This window comes from Nicotiana tabacum, chromosome 7, assembly GCF_000715075.1.
Source record: "Nicotiana tabacum cultivar K326 chromosome 7, ASM71507v2, whole genome shotgun sequence".
NCBI classification, from domain to species: Eukaryota; Viridiplantae; Streptophyta; class Magnoliopsida; order Solanales; family Solanaceae; genus Nicotiana; species Nicotiana tabacum.
In genome coordinates this window covers 10052822-10065529 of record NC_134086.1, presented here as the reverse complement: position 1 = coordinate 10065529, position 12708 = coordinate 10052822, and the positions used below count along the sequence as shown (strand labels likewise).

General features: G+C 34.6%; 1 protein-coding gene across 1 annotated transcript; it reads left to right on the top strand.

Annotated features, from left to right (window-relative positions):
- Positions 1 to 9665: 9665 nt before the first annotated feature.
- Positions 9666 to 11074, top strand: LOC142182507 (non-functional pseudokinase ZED1-like). The gene has a single exon (XM_075256753.1). The coding sequence runs from the start codon at positions 9807 to 9809 to the stop codon at positions 10884 to 10886; it is 1080 nt and encodes a 359-aa protein (XP_075112854.1). The 5' UTR covers positions 9666 to 9806; the 3' UTR covers positions 10887 to 11074.
- Positions 11075 to 12708: the final 1634 nt, after the last annotated feature.

Below are 12708 nucleotides of genomic sequence, written 5' to 3'. Positions count from 1 at the left end.
TCTCGTTATGATTGTGTTTCCTAATTTCTTAAATTGCCTCTATATGCTCCATATGACGTTGTTAGCTCTCCTTTAATTCTTACGTGTTACATTGACCCTTAATTGCCTTAATTGAAGTGATTGTCTTCCTTATTGTTTTGATACTTCTTGATTGTGAGTTCCTCTATGAGTTCGTGCAAATGTGTTACACGTCCAATTGTTGTAGTTACCGGTGTAATTATCACGTGCTTATTATGTCTTGTTGTTTATTGAGGTTATCGTGCTTCTTGGTGTTTTCGTGACTCTTATTATGTACATATTGTTTCCCTTGTCGGGATATTGTTGTTATACTATTGTTCCCTTGCCGAGATGTTATTGTTTACGATATTGTCTCCCTTGCCGAGATATTATTATTTATGATATTGTCTCCCTTGTCGGGACGTTGTTGTTACACTTTTGTTCCCTTGTCGGGATTCTTTTATGATTGATGATGATTTTTAAACGGGAGCGGGTTGCACGCCTGCAACAAGATATATGAAATGGAATCGGGTTTCATGCCTGCAACGAGATATATGAAATGGGAGCGGGTTGCACGCCTGCAACGAGATATATGAAATGGGATCAGGTTGCACGCCTGCAACGAGATATATGAAATGGGAGCGGGTTGCACGCCTGCAACGAGATATATGAAATGGGAGTGGGTTGCACGCCTGCAACAAGACATGTGAAACGGGATCGGGTTGTACGCCTGCAACAAGATATGAAATGAAAGTGAAATTCTGTGTTTGATTTCATTATCCTTGTTAGTAATTGGATTTTGGTGTCGTGCACATTCGGTTTGCTATGTTTAGTTGTTTTTACCAATTCAAGTATTCTAACTGCTCAGATTCCTTTACCGATGTGATCCTTTGTGAAGGACCACATCATATTTTTCAATACTTCAAATTTCAATAATTGTTTCATCTTCAATTCATTTAGTTACTCAGTTAAATTGCCTTAAACCGTCTGAGGTTGTATTTTTCTTAAAAAGGAATTTCTACTAAGTTTTAAGTCACTAACTCCCCTATTAAAGGTAATAATTCTTCCGAGGTTGTATTTTAAATTGGAAGGGGTACTTTCTTACTCGAATGATTTCTAAAAACAACTTCATCTTTTCTCGCCGATTTTTCCAAATTTATTTAGAAATTGTAATTTAATTTGTATTATATAAATAGGACTTCCTGAACATCTTAAGTGCATTTGTAAGGACATTTTGTATTGTATATCATGTGGATTTTGTTGTCAAGAGTGAGATGAAAAATATATGGGCACAAGGTGCCATATGTGCTGAAAGTTCAAAAGTTGAGATTATGATATGAGAAATTGAAGATTGAAATGATCGGGATGGTGTATTAGACATGATGTGATTGATTGAGTTGACATTGTTTTCTTTAATTGGATGCATTCTTACTTGTCTCTGTCTGTGTTATGTTAGTGTTGAATTGCTTGGGTTATCTTATTTACTTGATTTTCGTTCGTTACTATCCGTGTTCTCCTTTTATTGTTTATACTGTTTGTACTTGGATTTTCTCTTCGCAGTTGATATTACTTCGTTATCTTTATCTTGATGTTTTATTATAATATCCTGTTAATTTTATTTGACCAGTAGGTGTCCTGACTGTTCCTCGTCACTACCCCACCAGGGTTAGCCTTGATACTTACTGGGCACCGCCGTGGTGTGCTCATATTGCACTTCTGTACATTTTTGTGTACAGATCCAGGTGGATTGATAGTAGCTGTGTGGGTCGTCGCGGTGGAGACTGAAGGTAAACCTGCTACAGCGTTCGCAGGTCTTGGAGTCACCTTCACTTGTATTTATTTCCATTTGCTCCTTTGTTTCGGGTCAGTAATGTATTATTTTGTGTAATTACTCTTAGATAGGCTTGTGACTTGTACCACCAGCTTTGGGAATTTTTAGTTTATTCAGAGTTGGTTAATTTAAAGTTAGTTAGCATCAATGTTACTTTAGTTTATGTTAGGCTTACCTAGTTTAGAGACTATGTTACTTTAGTTTATGTTAATTTAAAGGGTTGTATCATCCATATTTCTCAAGCCCATGGAAGGTTGAACAGGATAACTAATAACATGAACCACAAATCGGAAGATAGCTTAAGCCTATATAAAGGTTGATCAGAGAGAAGAGAAAACTAAAGAGTTACATCAACTAAGTAATCAGGAGTCCAATTATTGGACCCAGAAAATTAGAAACATCGTGATCGAGAACATTGCAGGATCTCCCTTAAAATCAGAGGTACGAGAAAGATAGTACAACAACCATAGTCTATAATGGCTCTATGATAAAGCTAGTAATAAGAAGTCAGTATGAAGCTCCCATCGGATTGTAGTATTATAATAGAGCTTCAAATTGTGGTGTGAATCATACCTATGTGGAAGGGAGGTTATGAAAGAGATAGAAGATATGATGTGGGATTCTAAGTAAGTAAGGTAAAGGTGAACAACGTACGACATACTCAAATGCAGAAGGTTGTGAATAATCCATACTTCGGATAGAAGGTTATAAGCACGGGAATCCAATAACTGGGAATAATAGCGGCATCGTCAGCAACATGTCTTCCAGCCTATAGTTTCTAAGTACTAAGAGATCTAGTTAAGAGAGTAGAGAAGAGTTGGAGACGATGTGATGTCTCGCTTGACGTTCCAAAATAATATAAGAAAATCTATGGTGCAAGCAAGTTGAAGGAAAGATGCGAGTAATATAAATGGATATGCATAGGTCGCAAGCTAAAGTGTGGTAGAGCGAATAAGTTTTAAGAAAACATGAGTAAGGATGAGGAAAGACAAGTGAAAAGGTGACGAGAATGGATAAGTCCTCATGATTAAATCCATAATAACAAGAGAGATAATGGTTTCTCTAAGTTATTGAAAGTTCAGTATAGCCTGAATGAACTCAAAGGAGTGTAAGATTAATAGCATTTAGAAAGAATGAAATGCTGACCTAGTAATAAAATGAGGGTATAATTGTGACAAATAAAGGATGATGTTTGGGCCTTCGTTTGAATAATGATTTCAAAAAAAAAAGAGAAGGAGAAAAGATTTTGTTGGCGACACGAAATTAGGATACCCCCATAAGGTGAATCACATTGGGATACTATGAAATACGATTATGGAAATTACTCTAGGTGTTCCATGATGAAACGTAAGCCCTAGTGACAATATATTATGTAAGAAATTTCAAGTTATCAATGGACGATTGTAGATCAACATTGAGGTGAATCAACAATGGATGGGTAAAAGTTAAAAAGTACGAGATGAGATTGGGCCATCAGTCTTAAGATGAACAGTAATGTGGAAGCATTAAAGGCCATAGATTTGTACATATTGGATAAGCAATGAAAGTAACCTGGAATTTGGTAGCAGACCTCAGTAACGAAAAATCGAGGTAAGAGTTATGGTATAGTATGACCTACTTAGATACAGTAAAGTCATACGGATGGATAACCAGGTCTATGAAATAAGATATAGTAGTATTTGTAAGTTAGACAAAATAACGAGCGAAGAACTTCAGTAATGGCAAAAAAATGAAGGAAAAAGGAAAGAAGAGATGCATAAGCGCACTTACAAGGTCAGAGTCGTACATGATGCATGATAGAACGCAGCCATAGTTACGAGATTGAAAGGAATTTGATCACAATTCATGGCGTGGGAAAGAGGCCTAAAGGGGGGAATGCTCTGGCCTTTGGATTTATTCATAGAACAATTGCTTAAATAGCAAAGAGAGTATTAAGGTATTCACAAGAGCTATAAGTTATGAAAATGATAAGAGCATCAATCAACATTCGAGGACGAATGTTCCAAAAAGGGGGGAATAATGTTACACCCCACAATATTACGAAGATGTTACGTCCTGCAGTATTATATTATGATGATGTTACGCTTTGCGGTATTACATTACGATGATATTACACTTCGCAGTATTAAGTTACGACAATGTTGCACCTAACAGTATTATATTACGGTGATGTTACGCTTCGCAGTATTAAGTTCCGATGATGTTGCACCCTATAGTATTGTACGTTGAATTTGTCGTAAGGTAATTGTCATCAGTCCAAGTAAAAGATTATTTGGGGATTATAAGGATTATGCTATTTCACAAGTGATTAGTAAATTTGTGAAGGTAAATAGGGGAGCAAGTCAAAAAAAAAAAAAAATTTGTCCAAGTTTGACATGTTGGATAAAATACGGCCCGAGCTAAAATACTCGATATTTATGGACTAGTACCATACAAGCTACCACATGACCATGATAATAAGGCGTATAAGGTATGTTAAAAGTAAGTAGTATTTTAAGTGAGTGGAGATAATTCTTAAGTATGTGGTAATTAGTTAATTATTGGTTAATGGGAGATTAACAAGTTAATCAAGTAATTAGTGAATAATTACTCCAAATATTTGGATAGATGTTACATCTTGAAACGTGGCAGCCCATTTAAAAACAAGTGATGACTCTTGAATTGGGATTGAGATGTGTCAAACTTATGTTTATTATGTGGCTTAGTCACTAGTTAGGTGAGGCCTACCTTAAAGTAAGGATTAAAATTTGGAATTTCTTAAGAAAGGATTGAAAAAGGTAACGTTTTTGGCTAAGTGTTTTCAGCCAATTCCTTACATAATAATACTATTTTCCATCTCTTAAAGAAAGAGATTCCACCAAGACTTTTTAAGTGCAAAACTCTACTGGCAATTGTTTGAGGAAAAATTTCAGCTAATTTATCGTTGCAGCATGGCAACGTTGTTGCTTCAAATTTTCTGTACGACTTGTTCTGTGTTGACGTAATTGACGTATGTTAGAGGGATTGTCAAGAGAATCGGCTCAGGTATGTTAACACTATCCCTTTTTTCTTTTGGCATGATCCATACGATACAAACGAACGAGTAAATGCACAACTTCCACAAATGACTCGATTCATAGAAGTATTAGAAATGCCTACGTTCTTGAGTTCCCATGTGTCCTATTATTTTATCCTCTGTTCATGGGTCTCAGAAAAATACGTAAGTTAAAAAAGTTTACTTCATGATATTACTTAAAGTCAAAATGCTCTTATGGTATTCTGAAAGATTTTATTAACGTACTTTTCTTGCATTGCATTTGTGTACATTGACTCATGACCAGATGGCGTTATATACGCATATATATGTATGTATATATGCGTATATGAGATATAGGAAAGGTTATGGCGTTATATACGCACCACCACCTGAGCAGCTGATATGTTGATGTATTTGCCCACAGTGGCCAAGATGATATGATGGGATGCTCTCAGAGGCTGATGATGTTATGAAACATGTATCTATGCACGACATGACCTTCATACGCATATGCATGATACTATAATTATTTCATGATTTACAAAGTTATTCTGACTTACAGGTGGAGTCATTTACTCTATATTTCCTCCATGTTTGTTATGTACTTATTTATGTGCCTTACATACTCAGTACATTATTCGTACCGACGTCCCTTTTTTCCTGGGGACGTTGTGTTTCATGCCCCTAGGTCCTGATAGACAGGTCGAGAGCCCTCCAAGTAGGCTATCAGCTAAGCGGAAGATGTTGGTGCGCTCCATTTGCTTCGGAGTTGCTTGTTTGGTCAGTATGAGTTAGATGTGTATTGTTTGGTATGGCGGGACTCTGTCCCGACCTTTATAAAAATTATGTATTCTTAGAGGCTTGTAGACAGATGTCATGTACTTAAAAGATTGTATGGCCTTGTCGGCCTATGTTCAGTATACGAGTGGTTATTTTGATCTTATAGGTCGTATGTCTTATGCATAAGTTAGTATCACATGTTGTATTCTACTTATCTCATGGACACCTTCCGGCTCAGTTATCTATGATAGTATGACATGAAAAGATATATTATGTTTGTGCTCGGTTGAGTAAGGTACCGGGTGCCCGTCTCGACCCATCGGCTTGGGTCGTGACAGCGGAGCACAAACTTCGCTGGCCCAGAATTTACCTTACGCGATCGCGAATATCCCCTCGCGTTCGCGAAGCTTAATCACCCAAACCTACGCGATCGCGTCTCGCCTCATGCGGTCACATTTAGCAATCACCTCCACTGCACACCAGCCCGCCTTCTTCTACGCGACCACGACTCTGGCCATGCGTTCGCGAAGAACAACTTCTCAAACATCCGCGATCACGACCTCCTCTCCGTTGAATGCATAGACCAACTTCACCCCTGCCCCGAATTAGCTTGCGCGATCGCGATCCCCTCTACGCGATTGCGAAGTGCAAAATACCTGCAACAAAATACCAACAAAAACTGCTACTTTTCCCAACATGAAATGATCCGTTCAACCACCCGGAACTCACCCGAGGCCCACAGGACCTCAACCAAATATGCCAACATATCCCATAACCTCATTCAAACTTGTTCCAACCTTCGGAACGCTCAAAACAACATCAAAACACCAAATTTATATCGGATTCAAGCCTAAGAATTCCAAAAACTTCCAAATTCCGCTTTCGATCAAAAGGTCTATCAAACCTTGTCCAAATGACCTGAAATTTTGCACACACGTCATAAATGACACAATGGACCTACTCCAACTTCCAGAATTTCATTCCGACCCCTATATCAAAATCTCACCTATCAACCGGAAAACGCCAAAATTCCAATTTCGCCAATTCAAGCCTATATCTACTCCGGACCTTCAAAATACATTCCGATCACGTTTCTAAGTTCCAAATCACCTCCCGAAGTCGGAATTCATATCCGAGCCCTTTTTCACATAAGTCAACATCCGGTTGACTTTTCCAACTTAAGCCTACTCAAAAGAGACTAAGTGTCTCAAACCTTACCAAAACCTCTCCGAACCCGAACCAACCAACCTGATAACACATGATACAGCTGAACAAGACAATAAGAAGCAGAAATGGAGGAAACGGAGCGGTAACTTATGAAACGACCGGCCAGGTCGTTACAATTACTTAGTTAAGGAAAAGATAAGGATAATTTAACCAAATACTCATTATTCTTATGATTACAACAACAACAACAACAACAACAATAACTACAACAACAACAATAACAACGACCCAATAAAATTCTACTAATGAGGTCTGGGAAGGGTAATGTGTACGCAGACGGCAGACCTTACCCCTATACCGAGGGAGTAGAGCTACTTCTTATGATTATTGCTATTAAATATTTTTTCCAATAAGCATGACCAACTTTAAATGGATGATATAAAGGATCAACGGGAGTTTTTGAATCCACTTGACTTTTTCGTTATTTACTTTTTAATAGTTTGATTCTCCTTAGTAAAAAATTTAGTTCGGCTAATGCTTGTTATGTAGATTATGTTCAGTGTTTATACGAGAATAAAACATTTTCCATCTGTATTTACTGGAAAGAACAGAATAAAAGATTACGTAACTTTAGACATAATTGTGGATTATGGTAATCTGATTTTAAATCAATTGATTTGCCAAAATTAAGATAACAATCTGCGGTTCCCAATTCTTATGCCCGTTTGGATTCGCTTATTTTAAGTGCTTTTAAGCCAAAATAATTTTTAATCCATTTTGTAGTATTTGGTTAGAGTAAAAAAGTATTTTTAAGCACTTGTTTTTAAGCTAAAATGACAAAATAAGCCAAAAGCTAGAATTCCTAACTTATGACTTAAAAACTATTTTGGCTTAAAAATCACTTAATATAAGCCCATCCAAACGGGCTCCTTGTTGGTTGGTTCTCTTGGTTTTCTTGGACCACACAATATTAATCTAAAATAATGTATCATAAATTTGATGCTGAAACTTTGACCTCATTTGTATTTTCCAAAGTTATTCACAAGTAGTGTACTTTTTTATAATTGCACAAAATAATAATATTATTTTTATAGTTATAACAGATAAATTTTAGTGATCATGTGTAAAATTAAGAGCTAGTTTCACCGAACTTGATGACTTTGGAGAGAATCAGTCTTTTTCAATTTTCTTACCTTTTCTATTTTCCCTCTTTTAGAGAATTAAACTGAATATAGCTAGCGGAAATATAATTTATATACATGTTTACCCTTAAAATGGTACTTTTAAATTTATGGCATGATTTATAGACACGTAAATTAATTTGATCCGAAAATATGAAATAAATAAAAACATAAATAAAATTATAAAATGAACTTAAAGGAAATATAAGCCTGACTACAAATTTTACTTCTCCGATAGCAAAAGTGAGAACAATATTAAGAACAAGGTAAAAGAATAATGTTATAGAGTGAGGGCTGATTCAAGCTTTTATATACAAAATGTTCCGTGTCCTACCGATGGATACTAATTCTCCTATGTATAGCTCTAATCAAGGAGATAAGATCCCCAAATCAAGCTCCTCTTGAATGAGAACAAGACCGTCATTGATGGCTGGATAACAGTTGGCTATAAATGCAGACATTCTCTATAATAGCTATTCATTGAATGCTATCCGATATCAATTCTTCAAATCTTTATTATCAATTACTTTATCTTCAGAATTTACCCAGCACTGTTCATATGTTTGCTACCAGTATCAACTACTTGCTGACTCATATCCTACCTGTCTTCAGCTCAATGTGTCACCTCCTCATTCGTCCCATTTTTACTAACCAATTTTACCGCGTAAAATACAATTCTTGTATAGCCGTATATAATCTACAGATATCAGCTAGAAAAAAGACAATAAGGGTGTGTTTGGTCCGAAGGCATTTTTCGGAAAATGTTTTCCAATTTTTTCATGTTTGGTTGGCCTAAATATTTTGGAAAATATTTTCCTCATGAATTCATTTTCCTCCAATTGGAGGAAAATGTTTTCCCTATCAAGAGAAGAGAAAACATTTTTCAAAACTCCTTCTCAACCTTCCTCATCCTATTCCTCATCCCCACCAACCCACCCCAACGCCAACCCCAACCCCAACCCTAACTCCACCTACCCATCCCACCCCTCACCCTAAATATAAATATTATTAACAACACTTTCCTTTCATGTTATAGATAGATTTTTTTTCATTTCAACAAATAAATATTATTTTTTTCATGATATAAAAAAATATTTTTTCCATTTTAACAAAAAGATACTTTCTTTTCATGTAAAAAAAAGTATTTTTTTTTTCATTTCAACAAAAAAATATTTTCTTTTCATGATGTAGAAAAAGTATTTTCTTTTTTTTTTTCCAATAAAATGAGTACTTTATTTTCATGTTGTAGAAAGAGTACTTTCTTTTTCAACCAAACAAAGTGTATTTTTCTTTTTAGTTATGGAGCACAAACTTCAACTTTATTTTTTGTATTAAAAAAGTAAAGTAGCACATTAGTTTCTTTGGGTTTGTATGAATTTTTAGAGACTTGGGGGGGGGGGGGGGGGGGGAGAGTAGCATAAAAAAATTTCTAAAAAAATATTTTCCTAAAAAAATATTTTCTACTCTCTAACCACACATTAGAAAATATTTTCCAAAAAATATTTTTCATTCACCAATCAAACAAGAAAAGATAAGTGATAAAATCATTTATTTTCCATGAACACACCCTAAAATCTAGCAGCTATTAGTGTAAAGATCCCTTTCCTTTTTGACCTTTTGGTGTGTAGCCTAAACGCCAATAAAAACGCGTTATTTAGCAAAAATATACAACCAGTTGCTTCTGTTCTTCTTCTTCTTCTCTTTTTTCTCCAATATTTCAGCCTAAACTTTCACACGTTTTCATCTTTGACCAAACGATCTATACTTTCAATATCCCTCAACTAATTCTCACAATTTTATTCCAAAAAAAAAACTTCTTCAATTCTCCATTTCAATGAACAATCTAGGCAAAAAACTTCCTTTTTTACTTTCAAAAAAGGAAAATAAAAAAGAAAACAATGAAAAATCTCTACATTACTTCATAAATGGAAGTGCATTACTAAAAGAGCAGCTTTCTTTTTGCAATTATGGCCAACAAAAAATCCCCCTCAGAAGCTTCACTGCAGAAGAAATCATTTCTTCAACAAATGGATTTCAAGAAAGTGTTGGCCCCTATTTATACAAAGGTAATTTTAATGAGAAAAAATTATTAGTAAAAAAATACGAGAGAAAAAAGAAAATGGATCGTCACGACCATGTCATACGTGACATAGTAATATCTTCTGAAATGAGTTACCATAAAAATGTCCTTAAAATAATAGGCTACTGTTTAGAATTTGAAAGGGTAGCTTTAGTTTATGAATATTCACAATTTAATTATCTTTTTAAATTTTTCTCACCTTTTTGTGAAAATTTTTTGACATGGGAAAAAAGAGTGAAAATTGCTATAGATGTTGCAAGTGTAATTCTTTATCTACATACTGAATTTCCAACACCAGTTATACATAGGAATTTAACTTCTAGCAATGTAATTTTGGACCAAAATGGTGTTGTAAAATTGTATAATTTTGAATGTTGTATACCACTTCCAATTGGTAAAGTAAAAGTACAAGATGATTTAATAGGGACAATTGGATATTTAGATCCTGAATATGTATGGTCTAGTAATGTTACATTAAAATCAGATGTATTTAGTTTTGGGTTATTTTTGCTTATGTTGTTAAGTGGGAAAGAAATTAGGGTTAATCATGAGGGAAAATATTATACTGAAGATTATGGTTTGGTTTCTTTGGAGAATTATGCATCAAAATGTGTCGAGAACAATAAGTTAGATGATAATCTTATTGATTCCAAGATTTTGCAAGTCGAACAAAAGAAACTGAAGGTTTTTTTGAATTTGGCTTTGAAATGTGCTCAAAAAGTTGGTGAAGATAGGCCAAATATGATTGATGTTGCTAAAGAACTTCAAAAAATCAAGAAAGGTGAGGTGCAAGAATTGTTACCTACAATGGAGTGTCTTCTTGCTTGGAATTGAAAATTTTGAAGTGTAGACTGGTTTTCTATGCAAAAGTAATATTAGTTAATTCATCTTTGATGAATTTATTTTGTATATTTTGTATATCTTTAATGTAAAAGTAGCTAGTCTTTATATATAGTTATACATCTTACATATACCTCGTGTACTTGTTCATTATTAAGGAATATAAACTCTTTCATGGTATCCGTTGCTTAAGTGATAGCTCTCTCCTTATTGTTCCAATGGTTCCTTTTGTCCCTCAAGTTTATCGCTATCAAGCCCTTTTTTCATGGTTGCTCTTTTTTTAATGTCTCGATACTCAAGGACGGATGCATCATAGAACTATCAGGTTCAACTGAACCCAGTTTTTTCGATGCGTAACATAAATTTATGTAAAAAATTACTAAAATTAATTTAATAGTAAATATGAACCTCTAACTTTAAATGCTGAATTCATAGAACTAAAAGCTTAGATCCGCCTTTGCTGATGCCTTATGCACTAGGCTGCCACAATAATTCTCTTGATGGACTAAGTCGAACCAACGTAAATAACCATATGTTAACTCATTAGAATTAAGAGGGACAAAGAGACCCTAGGATGATTTGCTCAGATTTGTAAATGTTACGTTGGTGGTTAATACAAAAAGTTTAATTACCAAAAAAAAAGACCATAGGAACAAGATGCAACAATAGATGGAAAATTCTTTTAATTTTGTCAATGTAACCAAATAAAAATGATCAAAGGATTATATTAATTATCACTAATTGTAGTATTTGGTTAAAGCCCATTGGGGAGGTTAACCATGTTGGCTAAGTAAAAACCATCTGACTTTACCACCAATAACATATGTCAGTCTGATCTCCTTTTGCTTGTTTAATATATGTTATTGCATCATCAAATACATTAAAAGTTTTTTATTTTGAACCCCACCCAAAATTACAATAAAAAAGAGTAGATCGAATTATATTCTCATGAAATGAAAAATTCCAACTTTGCCCTGAAAGAAGTTTGTGAATTCCAAGATCATCCTCTTTAGATTTACAACGAAATTCCAATGCCTTAGTATTTTTTGGAAGAGCACTAGCAATATAGACATGATATGTCCTTTGTGAAATAAAATTAGCTTTTGTGACTTCAAGGTGAGTGAGGGACAACAAGAATAAAAATAAGATAGTTTTCTTCATAGAGCAATTTATTTTCATAATACCTTTGAAATTCTTGCAACAAGAGAAGTTGAACATTTGTACTTATATATACTTGAAAATATTATATGCATTTAACCCAAAAAAGAAAAAATAAAATATTAAATGCATAAATCTTGTACAGATTTATTGTGATCTAAGATAGAATACAATGAAACGGAAAAAATATCTTTTAATGTTTTTAAAATTTTCATGGTATTTGTTGCTTGGAATATAGGCTAGAATAAAAATTGGATTCATGTAATAGGAGAAACTTTTTCATTCCTTAGCCGGAAAGATATGTGGTCATAAAAGAGGGATTAAGTGGAACAGAATCGACGGAATGGTAGAGCGTGTAAACGTTTGTTTCTTTCATATTTTGGAACTTAGGTCCATGGAAGAATGTTACTGCGAAAATACGAAAAAATTGAAATCTTAGATTGGGATTGGGCATGGATGAGCCTCGTCTAGGCCAGCATTGATGAAAAAGGAAAAACTTCCCCCATCGTATTATTAACCGGTGTATGATTCAAGACCAGGTCCAGGATTCGAGTCAAATCGACCTTTCCTCTCATCTCAGGGTGAGGCAAGGAATTATTTCAAACATTCGTTGTTCAATATCTCAGTTGCTCAAGAAGTCTCTCCTTGTTATTCAAAC

Coding starts and splice junctions, on each gene's coding strand:
- LOC142182507 (XM_075256753.1), top strand. CDS start 9,807: ATGAACAATCTAGGCAAAAAACTTCCTTTTTTACTTTCAAAAAAGGAA.